This window comes from Tachypleus tridentatus, chromosome 9 (assembly GCF_004210375.1).
Source record: "Tachypleus tridentatus isolate NWPU-2018 chromosome 9, ASM421037v1, whole genome shotgun sequence".
Taxonomy (NCBI): Eukaryota; Metazoa; Arthropoda; class Merostomata; order Xiphosura; family Limulidae; genus Tachypleus; species Tachypleus tridentatus.
The window spans coordinates 40,370,225-40,387,615 of NC_134833.1; the positions used below are offsets into that span (position 1 = coordinate 40,370,225).

A 17,391-nucleotide genomic window follows, 5' to 3' on the forward strand; every position below is an offset into this window, starting at 1 on the left:
TCTATAGCTTTTAAACAGATATAATTTAACACACAAATACTTTTGCTGTAACTTGAAATTTTCCCATGAAACCAAAATGTACTGCTCAAACCATTATACTTAATCATCTATGATGTGAAAAGTCCAGATTTACTCTATCCAGTCATATTTAAATTTTATTCATAGCTGTTTCCTTAGTAAGTGATCAATTGTAAATGTTTCTTTCAAAATTCTTGTAAATAGCAAAGTTAATCTTTTTGAAAGTTCATATAATTATCTGTCTCCTTTGTGAAAGATTTCACAAGATTTCTATTTATAGAATTATCATTCATTAAATAATTATTACATGTTATTAAGAACAAGATTTTAATTCTTTTTTTCCTTCTTTTTGCATTCTTATTTCCAGTTAGGCCTAAAGGTTATAGATATTTTTACAATGAAAATAGTGTGAAAATAGTACTTTAGTAGATTTACATGTACCATGCCAAAGCTTGTTCTAACTAATGTGTAACAGATTTTATAGAATTTTATTTATGCACCATACATCATATATGTGTCAACTATGTATTTGTATTACAAGTTAGAGAATTCAAATTAGTGATATAATAATTTTGAAATGAAGTAAACTAGTTTAATAGTATGTTTATTTTTCTGTGTGTAAATGTTGCTGAACTTTTAAATTCTAAGATGTATTTTTGAATTGTGTGTACTTTTAACACAATGTTATCTGCAAAACAAAATAAATTCACAATTTTCCAAACAAAATTTTCATACTCAGCAAATTTTAATAAGTTATTACTATCCCAAAATAAAAGGACCACCAGCTTTCTAAACGTTTTGTACTCAGTGCAATACCCTAGGTATAATGTGTTATCTGCATAACACTGTGTGTGTTTTAAAAGTTTGTTTTACAAATTTCAAAGTCAGACAGGAAAACATTACTCGTCAATTGTCAAAACATGGGTATACGAGATGGGTTAATATCTGCATAATGAGCCACTTCTCTAAATGACAAAACTCAGTACTCAGCATTGTGATAAACATGTTGCCAAACATAAGGTAAGTACTACTACACTTACCACTGTCATATAGATCATGCATGTTTCAAACTGTTAAATAATAGGATAGTGTTGTTAGAGATCTGTACTTTGAAAAACTGTTGCTCAAAATAGGATACTAGTATAGTTCTCAATAAAAACAAGCATGCCATAGTAATTTTCAAATTCTGTGCCTTCAGAAAACAAAAATATTAAATTTATGCCAAAATACTGGAAACAGAATAAAATATCCATTGATAGTTATTAGCATGTAAAGGATAGAATAAAAATACTGGTTTCTTTCAATATTTTAATATAAATTTAACATGAGTATTACCTAATTTCAAGTAGTCCCCATCAAAGTTATATTTTATAGACTTGTTTAATTTCTTAATATTGCCTCTGCTACTGCTGTTTATTATTATTATTATTATCATAAGGTGACCAGTTCTTTCACTTGTAATTAACATGATGTACAATATGTCCAATACGTATTAAAATTTCAAATGCACTACAAACATAAGCAAAGCTTTGTAAGCACTTTGCATACATTGAGTAGTAAACAAACCTATGACAGAGTAACAAGTTACCAAGTTACTTGAGAAAGTCATTAGGGAAAAGCATTTCACAAAACCACAGATTTGTCTCTCTGACTGACTGATTTTATTGGAAAAACATCCATCTTTCTCCTACCTTAACCTTGTACAAATCTAAATGCACATAATTAAATTATGTTGTCTTGGCTAAAAGTGTTATTCTTATTTTTATTTATAGCCTTGGTACTAACAAGTAATAACAATCTTTTTCAACACTACTGAAAAGCTAACATTAAACTAGTAGCCATGTTCTCTGTTTATGAGCATCCTTTCAAGTTGCCAAGTAACAACCTGTTCTCATATCGCATGCAGTTGCATGATTGCTTATATACCCACATTATGTGATTAGTTTATAACTGTGTCAGATAGATAAAAAAAAATTATGAACAGCATATATTTCTCTAGATCTAGGTTCTAACTATGATCTAACTTTTGAAAGGGGTGTCAGTTCTGTACATCTGACTTGAGGGTTCTGTGTTTGAGAAAGGAAGTTTGTCATAGTAGTTGGCACATGAGAGGTGAGTTTCCTGTGTGAGGATGAAGTCTGACATGACTTTGTTCAAATGCTTTGGACTGAAAACAAGAATGTTAAGTTGTAAAAGTTACCTTTGCTTTCTGTTTTAAAACTCAGTTTGACCTATTGATATTTAAGGTTGTACTTCAAATAATGCAATTGTTAAATTATGCCTTTCAAGGAAACAAAAAGGGAGAATAGGAGGAAATCTTGCATTGATAAGTGAAGAGATCATTTCTGCAAGAAGAGAGATGAGGTTAGAAACAGGTTAGAAATGTTAAACATGAGAAAAAAGCTTTTGCCACTAATCCAACCAAAGAAAAGGAGGTCAACCTGGCTGGATGGGGAGAACCAGAAAAAAAACTATAGCAAATATATTAATTTTAAGAAAGTGTCAATGGATTGCTGTAGCAAAAATTAAGAAACAAGAAAGCAAGCCATTGATTTGGTCAGAAGCCTGTCTGTTAAGTTTCATTGATTGTGTATCAATTAGTAACTTGTTACCTCTTTAAGAAAATATGTATATGGGTATCAACTGTTTTCTTGTGAGTTTTAATTTGGTATGTTTAATAGCAATACCAGTAACATTTAATTGGTTCACTGGTTTAGTGAAACTTCACTTTTTAGTTGAATCATGCAGAAGGTATAAAAAAATTAAAACTTCCGATTATTTTTTCTCTAAAGTTTGTAAATTTAGCTTATAAAAAGCTCCCTAAATGTTTTTCAGATTGCAAGGAATTTTTGCCAGATTTGATGAAATTAAAACTTCAGGATCATTCCTGCCATCAGCCTCTCTTGATCCAGGTAATGATTGAATATATGTAGATTAAGTTAGACAATGGAATCCAAACAGTTTAGGTATATGTTGATGTTGAACTAGTAAAAACAAATGACAAGTTATTACTGGATAATTTTTCTTGTTCTTTTGTTTATTTATTTACTTTGATGAATTTATCAGTTGAAATGGGAAGACTTTATTATTCTTTTCCACTTGAAATTCAGTCTTCAGTCTAAGTTGCATATTAAAATTAAATACATTTTTTTAACAATTTTTAATTAACAGGTAGTTAAGGATTACTAATGATTTTGTGAAAAGTTAAATTATTTGCAGAACAAATGTAATATGTGAACAATGTTGAGAATAATTATAAAAAGTAATGAATAGAATGAGTACTAAAGTCAAGTATATTATGGGATTGTTTTCTTCTGTTGTATGAAAATGGACCCACCAGAGTACAGTGACTTGTTTGATAGTTTACTGTGTAGTCAGTGGTCATCCCGTCATGCAGTAAACATCATATTACTTTAATGTCTATAAAAGTAGAGGCAGTTATACTACTGAAATCATTGTGGTGAATGAACTCTTATTATATGAATGTCATATGATAAATATGTACACATCAGAGTTCTGGTTAATAAAAATTGCTTCATGCAACAAACTGGGACAGAATTTCATGTTTTGATGAGAGGGTACATGAAACCAGTACTGTTGATGATAGAATCAGTTTAGGTATGAAACTCGTGTTCTTCAAAAGTGTCATTAAGTAACTTTAAATATGTGATACATGACAATCAAGATCTCTACTCAGTAGGTTATTACTTCATACCTGTAATTAATTACTAATCAAGTACAATAATGTTTTTGAATGCAGTCCTTACCTGAAGAACTACTAACTTATTTAAACTTTTGAGAAAAATATAATTGAGCTCTAAAAAATCTTGTAAGAAATATTATTTATTTTGTATTTTAATTCAATAAAAAAATAAATTAAGAGCCATAAATAGCTATTGGAAGAAATAACCAATGGTCTAATTTATATTTTTCATTGAAATGAAATATAATATTAAATACTTTTTATATTATCAATATTTTTTGTTTATCAATTTGGTACATAAACAGTTTTCTGGTTATGAAATCTTTGTTACGTATCAGGTGTGTAAAGTTGCTAGACAATTCTTCTGTTTCTTCTTTTACTGACACATTATTTGTAGTTTTTTTCTTCATTCTCTCTTCAGACAAGTTGTAAAATAAAACTTTTACTTAAAAAATAGAAGGAACAACTGTTTTATTAACCAACAGTATTTTTATGGCCTTTGAAATCTATAATTAACATAGTTATTACATGAAAGATGAACAAAGTTTGATTGTTAGATTTGGTGATTTTGTATCTACTATTGTATTCTGTTTGCAACATAACATGTAAGCTACATTACATTCCACAGGTTCATTAAAAACATTTTAATTCATATTGTAAATGTATTCTTAGATCTTGATGCAAAAGTTACTAGAAATCACTATGTAGTTAATTCTAAGTTTTTAATATGGACTGTTCCTAATTTGTGTTTCTGAATTTTCTTTAGTAAGATTATGTGCCCAATACACTGAATCACTGATTAGTTATTATGAAATGATTATTTGAATTTTGTTGACAGTTCTGACAATATAATGTGTAGAATGTGTTAGAAAACTAACAATTTTCTTTCAGTTCTAAGTTACAGCAAGTGAATAACCTACCTCAAAGTTGTTGAAGTTCTCTAATCTTTCCTTTGTTAATAAAGTTATGTTAAATTGAAATGAAAATATAATATTTGCTGTGAAGTTTTGAAATTTTTGTGAAAGACAAGAAAATTAATTAAAAGTAACTTATTCAAATTTCATATTAGATACTTTCAATAGTGGTATTGTTTAATTAACTCTTAAGATTTCACTATGTAAAAAGTTAAAGTAAAAGAAGTCGCATAACAACGACAACAACAAAACATTACAATAGTGTGTGTGTGTGTGTGTGTGTGTGTGTGTGTGTCTGTGTAAGGTCAGTTATTGTCTGAATCAAGCAATGTTAAGACAGTGTTTTAAGTATTAAAGAAGATGTTGGTTTATTTAGGAAAGTTATTTATATATTACACTTTCCAATGGACTGATTAAATACAGATTGAATTTACCTGTAGGTTGCTGATAGATTCTCTTTTGTTAATAGCACAATAATGCATGTTTCATACTTTTGAATATAAATTAGGCATGGGGTTAGCCCCCACCTCAAAAATTCAGAGAAGAGAATTCTTGTTTCTTTGCAACTTAAAGCTTTAAGTCAAGTACTCACCAAACATCTATTCTTCTCCAAAACATTTTTCTAGCTATCGCATTGAAAGGAAAAATAATGCCAGAAAATTAACTACTGTTGCTTTTACTAGATGGCAGTAGATGCTATATCAAAACTGCAACGAAATTTTGTGATCTGCTTAAATCTTGAAAGCATTGTGCAAATAAAGTTCTGTGTAACAATTCACCTTGTTATAACCTTTAAGTATATTTCATGCGTAATCGTAATGTTATTACATGAAAGTGTTCGTCAATCACAATAGATCTACGTACCTCATTGCAAATAAATTATTTAAAAGCACAAACATCAATTTCATGACTACCGTGTATAATGTTTGGAAAATGTTAGCTACTGTAGAACTAAAGTACTGCATTGTTGATATTGTTTACGGTCTTAGAAATAAAACTTTCTAAATTAAAACAGTTGAAAAACTGTAAGGAAAACACGTCAGAGGCAGAATACTATTAATTTGATAAAGTAGCTACGACTTAATATTCATAATATTAAGATAGGGAATGTGCTAGTGTTTATTTGTTATGATAGTTACTTCTAAGACAACTAAGTTGGCGAGTTAGAACTGTTCTCACCATTATTAAACTAGGAAATAAACTGTTTGTTAGTGTCCGTAAAGCTCCCTCTGTGTGTGAAAACTGTTTTAATTGGAACTGTGAACCTACTTATTTTATTACAGACTAAGTATTTTCTAGATCCTTTTGTTTCTTGAGTGAACTAACAAAAGTATTGATAACAGGAACTGTGAACACCTATACAGCTACAACGCAGACATGCATTCTAAATGTTTTAGTTAATACCAACCGATTATACTTAAGTATTCCTTCTTCCTGCTATGAATGAAAAAGACCCTACAACTCCGCACTTTTTGCGTAGTCATCAATGTCTTACATGTTTAAATGAAAAGCTGAACAGGCATTTAATGCATGAATGCTTCTGGCAAGCTTGTTAAAGCGATTGTGTTATGTATTGTGCATTTAGAGTAGAGCAGGTGACTACTCGGTTTCGTTTTCGTATGCTACGCATTTTCGTAAACTTTTAATTTCAGAATGCCGTGGCAAAAACCTCGTCTTTCACACTTATGAACGAAGAATAATCGGTGAAGCATTGAAAGCGTGCTAGTTATTAGCTTGTTAGTTTTAAATGCGTTATTAACGATCTCAGTGTTTAACTGTTATGTGTCTGTTAATGAGTTCAAACTAATTTCTGTTGTATTAAACGATTTGAAGTTCAAGCTTGATTACACTCTCTGGCCTAATAATTTCGGGCGATTTTTGATTGTTCTTGTTAAGAAAACCAGTAATGATTGTCAAATCTTGTAGTTTTTTTAAGTTTATTTTAACGAAGTCAACTTATGTAACTAGCAATATTTTGTTGTTAGTTGAATATAGAATTAAATTTTAAGTTGTATCTTAATATTCAATATTTAAATTAATATTTTTAAATGAAGAGAAAGGAATATGAATCATCATCCATCTTATCGTGTATAACGCCAAAGCGGAATAAAGTTACGCAATTTAGGCCTCGTAAAATCGTCAGGCTAAAATATTCCACGGTTCAATGAGTATCTTTTTATAACTTAAAATAACTTTAAACGTTAAATGGCAAAAAATATCTTAATATTCAATATTTAAGTTAATATTTTTAAATTAAAAGCTGGATTAGGCCAGTTGTTGACTTTTGTAAGGTCACCGGACTGAACGCAAGAAGAATGTTTAATTGTAATTTGTGTGTAGTCAACGCTGAATGTTGGGTATAAATGATGTTATACATTTATTATAAGTCGTAAACGTAATATCGCCTTGTGAACAAAATCATAAATAGTTACAATGACCGTGTCATGTATACAAGAGATTTGATTAGAATTTTGACGGATGCATAACAGAAAATGTAATAGAATATAATTTAACTGCTGATTTGGTGTGTTCATTTAAATAATTTCAGAAAATATTTTCATTAATCACCGATTACTTTATTATTTAATTAGCCCTTCGGTAACTCAGCGATAAGCTTGAGGGCTCACACTGCTAAAAACCAGGTTTCGATACTTGTGGCGGACACATCACAGATACTTTTGTGTAGATTTGTGCTTAGCAGTAAACAAGTTATTTAACTTTGTTCTTTGAATATGAATCAGTTGCACAGAAATAGGATAAGATTGCTCACGTGTTAACTGTGTACTCGCAAAATATTATTAGAACTAGTTTTTTTCAAAATGTAGATGTGAACATTTTTATATTTTCTCCACAGTAAGAAATGTTGAAAATAAAACACGTGTTTGAGGAACTTTTGCATGTTATTGCACTCGAATGACTAACTTCCTTGTGATTGGTTTATCCGTTCCTCATATAATTAAAGTGCGCTTTGGGTAAGTTTTGTATCCGTCATTTCTACAGGTAATTGTAAGGCGCTTTGGCGATTATTTCCTGTTGTTTTGTCTTAAGGTACAAATCATTCAGGTTTGGTGTATTAGATATATGCGAGTGATGCACTTCGAGTTGGAGAAAATTATCGGTTTTTAGTATCACCCTGAAGGAGGAAGATTTACAGGAATGTTTTTGCTGTTGGAGGAGTACTGTGTAATGTCAATACGACATTTCTGGAGGAGGTCTAAGGTGGGGAGTGACGTATTTGCCATCTAGGTTTTATCCGCCTCACACGTTTAATCGATATGTACGCCCCATTTGGCTGTCTATCATTATCACCATTGCGAACAACGAGAGGCTCCTATCATTCTTCAGAGTTGTTTTCCTCCTAGTTGCCCCCACCTACCAGTAGCTCAGCTCTAAGTTTGAGTACTTATAACGCTAGAAATCGGGGTTCAATACCCGCGTTGGATGCAGCATAAATAGCCAATCACGTATCTTTGCGTCTAAATATTAGCAGATAATACTTTGTTGTTGTGAAGCTATAAATGTAAGGTTTTATAGGACCGGATTCTTTACAGTTAGTTGCTGTGGCTTGTTAGCCACAAAATATTCAAAACAAGTCAAATGTATGTACAAAAAAAAAAATTAGTTGTACAATTTATTGGTTATCACAGTTGTATCCAGATATTTAAATAATTGTTTTTTTTTTGTCAAAGTCTACAATATTAGTTCAGTTACTTAGAACACCCTGTGATAAGACACATTTTTAATCTGTACATCTATTATTACAATACAAGTTGTGATACTTTCACTTTAGAAATCTGTACTGTATGCTCTTTATGGCTTAACTTACAATCACGTAGTCTAGCTTCACTTTTACTTTCACTAACTTACTTCTATGATTGCCTTTTTAACCTGTATAAAAGCTAGTTTGTGTTACATCACGGTTGATTTCTCGAAATAGAGTCAGAAAAGCCCAAAGGCATTTATCCAGATAGAGTAGTCTGATTACTGTCAAGGCATTACGGTTTTAGTAATAGGGGAGTACAATGGTACCGTGAGTGGAGAGCACCATGAAACCTTGTTTGTGTAGTGAGGGTTAGTATAATAAACTGAAAATAAAGGTACAATGTGGGATCACCTAGCCTAGAGTCACGTACATAAAATTTAGCATGAAAGTAAAAATATCGATTCAATTTTAAACTTAAATCGTTTCTGAATCATTTTCTGTTATATCATGAATGGAGAATATAAATTAACAAATCAATATAGTTACCAGTTTTGTTGTGTCAACATTTCATTTTATATTTCCGTACATTGATTATCAGTAATACTATGATATATTTATGTTGCTCAACAACATTATATAGAAGCCATTCTTCGAATGTAGTGTCACTAAAATGCACTAGGTTTTCTATTTGTTAAAAGTTGTTATTCTGATTGTTACCAGTACTTATGAATATGCTAAGAATTCATTTCTTGAATGACCTTAATTTTGGTTGTTAACAAAAGAATTTATTTCTTGAATGACCTTAATTTTGGTTGTTAACAAAAGAATTTAGTCAGGCTTGACTGCCTTGATCACACTTTTCTGCCTCTTTTTGGGTTAAGCTTGATTTTGCAAAATATATTTATTTTAGTTACCTGTGAAATGTAAGTAAGATATGCCATGTGCGGTGATAGAACTTGACCAGTCATATTTGACGGACTCTACGCTCGTATATATACTACTCGACTGAAACCTAGAACGTTCTGCAAACTACTAGACGATACAATGTAACAATACTTACTTAAATCCAAGAAAGAATTTCGGAAGGTTCGAATTACATGATATCAGTTCACAACAAGTGAACCATGCAACAAATGATTCGTAAACAGTTACGTAAGCAACCCTGTAATGTCTGTCTCTTATAAAAATAACTTATTTTAACACTGTGTAAACAATCTAAATCATAAGATTCACTTTAAGTTTAAAAATGAAATGAAGTACTAATATACAGGGTGTCCCAAAATAACGTTTACACTCTTTGGATCATTATAACTTGCCTTGTTTATTGATTTTAACAATGAAACAAGATACATATGATAGCTAAAGGATTTATTTAAATGTTTAATACTGAAATCAAGAGAAAAAATAACAAATAAAATTCTTCCCAAGGAAAACTCTCCTTGGTTGAAATTGTAAAATGTCACAATTTGCTTGCTTCACTTCAGGTGTTCAAACTGAAATCCGTTCTGCTCCAGACACATCTCATAACGGGATGAAATGGAAGTGCACACATCAAACATCATCTCATCTGGTATTAAAGCACATTATTCTTCAATTGCAACTCTCCATTTCTCAGTTGTTGCCCTTTTTGTGCTGTAAACTTTGTATTTCGAAAACCCCCAAAAAAAGAAATTCATGGGTGTCAAATCTGGTGATCTAACAGGAAATTCTACACTTCACCTTCGTCCAATCCATCTGTCTGGCATAGATGCATCCAGATAAGCTCTCACATCGCGATGGAAGTGGGGAGGAGCACCATCCTGCTGGAAGAAACACTCTTCTTCTCCAAATTGTTCTTGGATGCGTGGCAAACTCTTGTAGCATGCTGAGATAATTCAATCCTGTTACGGTGTCTTGGAAAAAAGAATGGTCCGATGAGTCCCCTAGCGAAAAGACCACACCACACAGTCACTCCAGGCAAATTCAAATGATGTTCCTCTGTAACGTGGATTTTCTGTTGCCCAGTAGGTGCAGTTGTGTCAATTTATTGAGTCATTCACCTTAAACGTTGCTTCGTCACTCCAAACAATTTTGAGTGGAAATTCATCATCGCCTGCACATCTAGCAAGATACCATTCACAGAACTCAACCCTTCGATCAGGGTCATCTTCATTCAGAGCGTGAACAAGCGATGGGATGAAACTTTTGAATTGGAAACACTTCAAAATGCGATGAACGCTGGATTTAGGGATACCTGTTTCACGAGACAGTTGGCGCACTGATTTTCTTGGAGAATTCAGAACATTATCAATGACCTCTTGCTCTCTTATTGGGCTTGTTGATGATCTTTTTCGACCAGAGCGACCCTTTCTCATATGGTGGAGAGTTCCGTGTTCATCAAACTTGGCGATGATGCGTGAAATGCTGGGGCGAGATGGCGCATCCATATGGAACTTTCTAGTGAAACGTCTTTGCACTTCAGCTTTGTTTTCGACTTTCCAAAAAGTTTTGAGAATGAATATTTTGTGCTCGATTGTAAGCTGATTATCCGCCATCCTTGGACACAAGTCAAATTTGAAACAAAAGAAACGGTTTATTAGCTATACACAGTCAAAGAGTGTAAACGTTATTTTGGGACACCCTGTATATATCAAACAATAGATATAAACGGGATCGTGACTTGTTGCTGCACGAGTTTCTTTTTATAACATTTTGAATGCAACTTTAGTGGACTCTTAATTTCGTTTTACAAACTATAGTTTTTGCATGTCGTGGCCTGGCGGTTATGGTGCTCGACTCGCAGTTTGTAGATTCGAATCCAGTTACCAAAAATGCTTGCCCCTTCAGTTGTGGGGACGTTATCATGTGACGGTAACTCGCTTTTCGGTGAGAAAAAAATGAGTAGGCTAATAATAGTTTGAAGTAGTTTTATGTTTAACAGCTGCCTTCCCTCTAGGCTGACTTGTATATTAGGACGACTAGCGCAATTAATTATCGACTAGCTTTGTGCGAAATTCAACAAATAAAACCAGATATTGTGAGTGACATAAACATCTAAGTAATACAAGAAATTGTTTTTTTGTGTGTTTTTTGTACATATAAAGCAGGAATAACTTGCCAGTCAACAATTTAACAGAAACTAAAATGTATGATGATTAAACATGTTGGAAGCCACGTGGACACAGCATGCTTGCCTCTACTTCATTAATTCAGTTTCAAATACTTTATGACTTCCAGTAGCCAATCCGTGTTCTTCTCGTGACATTACATAGTTCAACCACAAATCAGCATAAGGAATGCAATGGCGATGGAAGAAGACCGGTTAAATAGCCCTTTAACGTGTATGGCAAACATCGAAGTACAAGATACTACGCATTTTCAGTAGCAAATTTCGATCGCAAGATCTAATATTGCGCAGGCGCACACCGCATTCGTGAAACTGACAGTGAACTGAGGTTGAGACTGTTCGATCTATTCGGAAGTGTTGGCTGAACGTCATCTACAGGGATATTTTGTAGCCGCAGAACAGTGCTTTTGAAAGTTTCTACATCGCATCCTTCAACCCTCTAGCTTGATCAAACTAGAAATGGCTCTCCGCACCGAGTGTCGCATGCAGTAAAACTGCCGGCCACTGACACACGCACGTTCTCCGTTAGCCCTTCGAGCATCTGCAGCCAAGCAGCCATTCAGGAGGCTAAAGAAAGCACTCTCCTCCCTCACACGTGCTCCTTGCGCCAGCTTGTCTACTTAAAGTATTCTCACTGGATCTTACTGTAAGCTCTGTTTTTCCTTCAATTAAAAGCACGTGAAAGGGCCAGACTGGCTTCCGAGGCCAGCAAGAGTCGAGAACTTGAATACATGTTTCCTAAATATTTTATGTTCGTTATTGAAACTCTTGTTTATACTTCAGTCGTATTACCCGTTATTGAAGAATTATGGAGTACATGAAATACACTCCAGGCCATTCGTGCGCTGTTCACGAAAATGTGAAAGTTTCCGTTGAGAGACTATTTTGTGTGTGATCGTGTGTTCAATGAAATGTTTCTTTTCGCCTGACGTACATTATTTGTGATAATCACCCGTGGAAATTTCGATGGGGTTCCTGTTTTTATAATTAGAGATGCGTGATTATATGATATGAAGAAATCTTATGTTACGGATATTTTCTCTGAAATATGCCCTTTTCTACATTTTTCATTTTCTTTATTTCAGCAGAGTATTCTAAGCTCTATGTATAACATATGACTTGTTGCCATTATACACCAGTTTGTTCTAAAGAGCCCGCTTTGTAATATATATATATATATCGAAAACCAATAAGTCTTTATCATTGTAAAAGATGCGCTTTGTGTAGCAGACTTGTTATTTCTCTACTTCACATGTAGTTTTCCTGCATTGTCTAGAGACAGCCAAATATTCCGCCATCTTTGCAGCTTACATGTTTCTATTAGCAAGTGATTGGGAAGCAAATATCTTGTTAATTCGTTTTTTGTGCAGATAGCTTCACGTGAACAAACCGGAAGATAATGCACCCAGAAGGAAATGTCACGTTCCATTCAGCAGCCCATACATTAGCTTAAGACTGAACGTTACGGGTCACTGAAAACACGAGCGATTCTAAATTCACCCATATCACTTTTTCTGAATCATTATATCTACTAAATGTGCTAGTTTTATAACGAGACCTTATAGTCGTGTTTTTACCATTTTATGATAAACGAATTTCGTGTTAATCCAATTCCTCCTAATCATTGCCCCGTCCACAAACTTCTAGATATTTAATTATGAATTTATTTACCATATTAATAAACCTTTAGTCTTAGAAGAATTTTGATGCCGCATATATGAGAGAGAGAGAGAGAGAAAGGTGTATGTCGGTGTTTTCTTGTAAAACAATCAAATTCGTCAATATTTTCCCCTAGAAAATGCTCAAGAACTGGAACTCCTTCCAATTAGCAGTTGTAATTGATGCCAGACAGTCTAGCGTTTGATGCGTTATCGTCTCTTTTTGTGTGTGTATGGGTTGTGAAATATACAACAACCTATATCCAAGGGCGCTATACAGATTCATGTTTCTTTTGTTTTGTATACTAATATATAAAACTTATAACGGTTATAGGCCTCTACACTTTTTCTCTCTATCTCTTCGTGACCTTAACTGTTTTATAGCTCCATGAAAAAGTGCGAGAAATGAATATCTTAAGTGCTGTAGTTTTTGTTAAGGCGGCCCACTTGTTAGAACCTGCTCGTGTTTTGTGATTCTGATACCTGGATCAAAGCAAGTGCGCTTAAGAGGAAACGTATTCATGCACAGTTTCTTGGTGATAATCTAGACGGTCGCGTGGTAACCGTTTCCAAGCAACCAACTGTAAAATGTCGGAGACAAAAGACGAACTGCCGTCTCCATCCTCTAGCAGTGCAGACGGTAGCGATATCAGTACCTCTGACCCAGACAGTAAAGGACAGATTGTTTCTGACGATGGGGAAATCCTCTGGGGAGAGGATGCCGACTGGATCATGCTTTTTGACAATATGATAAGATTATCTGATCAAAGCCCAAGGAATCGAAGACGTTTTTGTGGATGTAAAGGTTGGTTAACATTATCCTTCATACATCAGACATGTTATCTTTTAGATGTTTGTTTTTTACATTTCTCTTTTTTATTACACTGTTGTAAAAGTATACAAAAATGTTTTGTTAGAAGAAATGCTATTATTATGAATACTTGAATGTAACTTCAATGTCTGAACATTTTAGCTAATATGATGTACGATTAGTGTATTACCGTATTCCTAAAATAAGACGAGTCATTTTTCTGTATAACTATTTCCTAGCTAACACATGGGGTCATATTTTTGTGTATAACTGTATTTCTGGGGTAATATATGAATCATATTTCTGTATATGTCTGCATTTCCTAAGGTAGGACGTAAGTCATTTCTCTGTATAACTGTTTTCTATATGATCCGTGATGACGAGAAAACCCACTTGTAGAGAAAAAATATATATGTAAAAATGGTTGGTATGGATTGAGAAAAATTTTTATGTTGAGGAGCGAACAACGTTTCGACTTTCTTCTAACTAGAGAGCTTTCTTACGTAACCTCATACTAAACCCTCTTAACCAAGCAAATAGTATTTGTTCTATCTTTTTACAAAACATTAAAAAATGATTATTCCCCACATTTTCATACAAATTTCTGTGATATAAAAGAGAACTCTGCTCTGAAGTTACTTCTTAGGTCTCACTTTTCCAGTACGTATATACAGCGGAAATAATAACCACATATACATTAACTTACATTTTATATATATACTTAATCATTATAAAAGACCAAACTGCACATTTTGGTGTTTTTACTTGCCGACTCAAGGTATGCTGATAAGTCTTGAACACGCGAAACTACAGTCCATACATGCTGTTAGGCCTCTACGTCACAGATGTTCTTTTCCATTTCACTACAGTAACCACAGGTTTTGATGAACGATTTCAAAATTCTTTCTTCAGATTCTTCTGTAATTTGATATTAATTTTTAAAAAAAAGTGCGTGTTCAACAGTATATACAATTAGCACTCGGGCCATGGTTAAGTAATTCTTTGTTTTAATATCAGTCAATTATATTGCATTGTTACTTTCCGCGAGGATTTTCGACTGGTAATTGACATGTAAATAAAATAATCATGGTTGAAAATTTGAATTCGCTTCACCAAGTGAAACAACTAGTATTTTAGGATAAACTAAACTGCACTGAAAAGTAATGTACTTTGGTGCAAGCTCGACATTCAAGGACTGGGAACCTGTATTCGTTTTAGCACCTTGTATTTTTTTATGGTAAAATAGGTGATAAGTGACGGTAATTTTAGTTGTTAACCTATAAATCTTCAAAACGTGCAAATATATATTCCTCAAAGTATATATTCCTCTTTTTAGTATTTCTATCATTTTATTATTTGTTATTAAAGTACTTGAATCTGTATTTGGCCACTTCAGAAAATTCGTGACGTGTAATCAGAATATGTAGTGTATGTGTTTTTAGCTCTGACGATAAACATTTATAAACGTGAAAGTTAGCTTTCTATTTTTCTATTAAGACAATTCGCCGACTAATATATCTAAATGTGGTGTAAACATGGCTTTCCGAATTATACTTCCGCAGTGACTTTCCATCTCGTTGGAACTGTTGCGTTAATTTGCTAGTTTACAACTGTATTAACTTTTGAAAATTGTTTTGTTTTTCTGTTAATTATAATTGTGATAAAGAAACTGTCCACAAATATTTGCAAGTAACAATAAATACTTCCTGTACATTTTAGATTGACGTTATTTGCATCGTGGACATCACGGATAGCACTAGTTGTATTAACATGATCATCTGCAATATATATCTATTAACTAAGGTAACAACGTAAAATGAATAAGGCTGATATTATTATAGCAGAATATTAACAGAATGCTGAGACCGTAACATTCGATAAACTAATTCCTAGGTGTGGAAATTACTTATGTTTCCTGTAAAAATGTCCAAAACAGAATAAGACCACACAACACTTTGACGACAGATCATCAGTTTTCAACTGTATTATGTTTTTAAAATGTTAATAATTATGGCCTTTTACTTGTTAGTTTGGGAGTCGGTGATAGTGGAAATGGTTTTCTTGCTGTGACGCATGAAGCCATGCGAAAGAAGGCGTGGCTTGGTAAGAACATTTGATTAGAGAATGTGAATTTTCTTCGACAATGACTTGAAAATAACGCGAATGGGAAACTGGTTTTATCGATAATCATAACCAGTTTAAGTGTGTGTCAAAACCGGGTCACGTGAAAAGGCCTTCGCCTTATTAGGCTAATGACGTGTATCTTCAAGGCGAATAATATGAGAACCAAAGGTGTTTGCCTTGCATATTTTTAAGTAGTAGGTTATAAAGTAAGATCTTATTCCAATATTAAAACCAATATTTTGCTTTCACTTCAGCCTTTCGTTAGAATTTTGTGTTAAAACAGATACACAGAATTCAGTCAATGCATTACGTTTTCAGAAGTGGTGTGTGTTTGACCTGAATAAAATGTGACAGATTTATAAGTCAGATCACACGGATTGGATTTATCTGTGTTTCAGCTATGAAGGTCACAGTTCATTTACATGAAATTATGGTAATGTCAAGCGGAAATTTCACTGACACTTAACGTTTCCTGGAATTTAGCAGCAAAGGTTTGGAAATGAACTATGGCCTTTGTAGCTGGGGCACAGATAAGACCAGCTCGCACCTTCCAACCCAAAATTCCAGACAGGTATATTTCAATAGTTTTACCGCCAGTATAATATAAAACGATAATTCGAATTTATTTTTACTATAGATGTGAAGTAGAATGAACTTGTATAAAGAGAAATCTTGCTAACTAGTCCATTAATGTTTTCGAAGTTGTTACTTGTTTGGGCGATGAAATATTTATTAACTTGGTGTATTTAGATTTTCAAAAAATCTTTTGATAATGTGCTACATGAACAATGGGCTATGAAAATCACATCCTTGGGGAGTAAGAATATACTTGCAGTTTAGGTTGAGTATGTTTGGATAATTAGTAAATCATTTTAAGCTTGCTAATGACATTAAATTCTTGGATACTTCTAGCTGTGTTGAAGATGTTCGTAATAACTAAAAGCAGTTGAATAAGCATTTCGCAAATAAACTTTAATTAGTAAGTGTAATGTAATGCGTTTGAGTTATAATTTCGTTAATACGTTTAATAAAGATGAAAGCTCACTCGATAGCATGACTGAATGACATGATCTTGAATAAGCCACTCAAGACATCAAGGTAGTGTTCTGTTGCTAGTAGGAAATGCAATTACATTTTATAGCGTTTGTATACACAGTGATTACGAGTTAAAAGAGATTATTACATCTGCACAAGTCACTATTTTAGCTTCACGTGGATTACTGTTTATACAACATTAGTCTTTTTATCTAAGAAATGAATGGCGTATTGGAAAGGTTTTATAGGAGAAGGCTCATGGATTTCCAACGCTAAAATCCAGGTTTTGATTATTCGTGATGCTGAAACATCCAATCAG

The 17,391-nt window shown here is 33.0% G+C and overlaps 1 protein-coding gene across 12 annotated transcripts in view; it reads left to right on the forward strand.

Moving 5' to 3' along the window:
• The window catches only part of LOC143225113 (CLIP-associating protein 1-B-like), a 183,557-nt gene that overhangs the window by 53,050 nt on the left and 113,116 nt on the right, over positions 1–17,391 (forward strand). For 10 of the 12 annotated variants that reach the window (XM_076453911.1, XM_076453906.1, XM_076453907.1 and 7 more), the window contains one exon: positions 2,854–2,930. In XM_076453911.1, coding sequence (XP_076310026.1) covers positions 2,854–2,930 — 77 coding nt within the window. Of the gene's footprint in view, positions 1–2,853; positions 2,931–13,565; positions 13,908–17,391 lie in introns of those variants that run through there. The other 2 variants (XM_076453917.1, XM_076453918.1) reach the window with 2 other exon arrangements.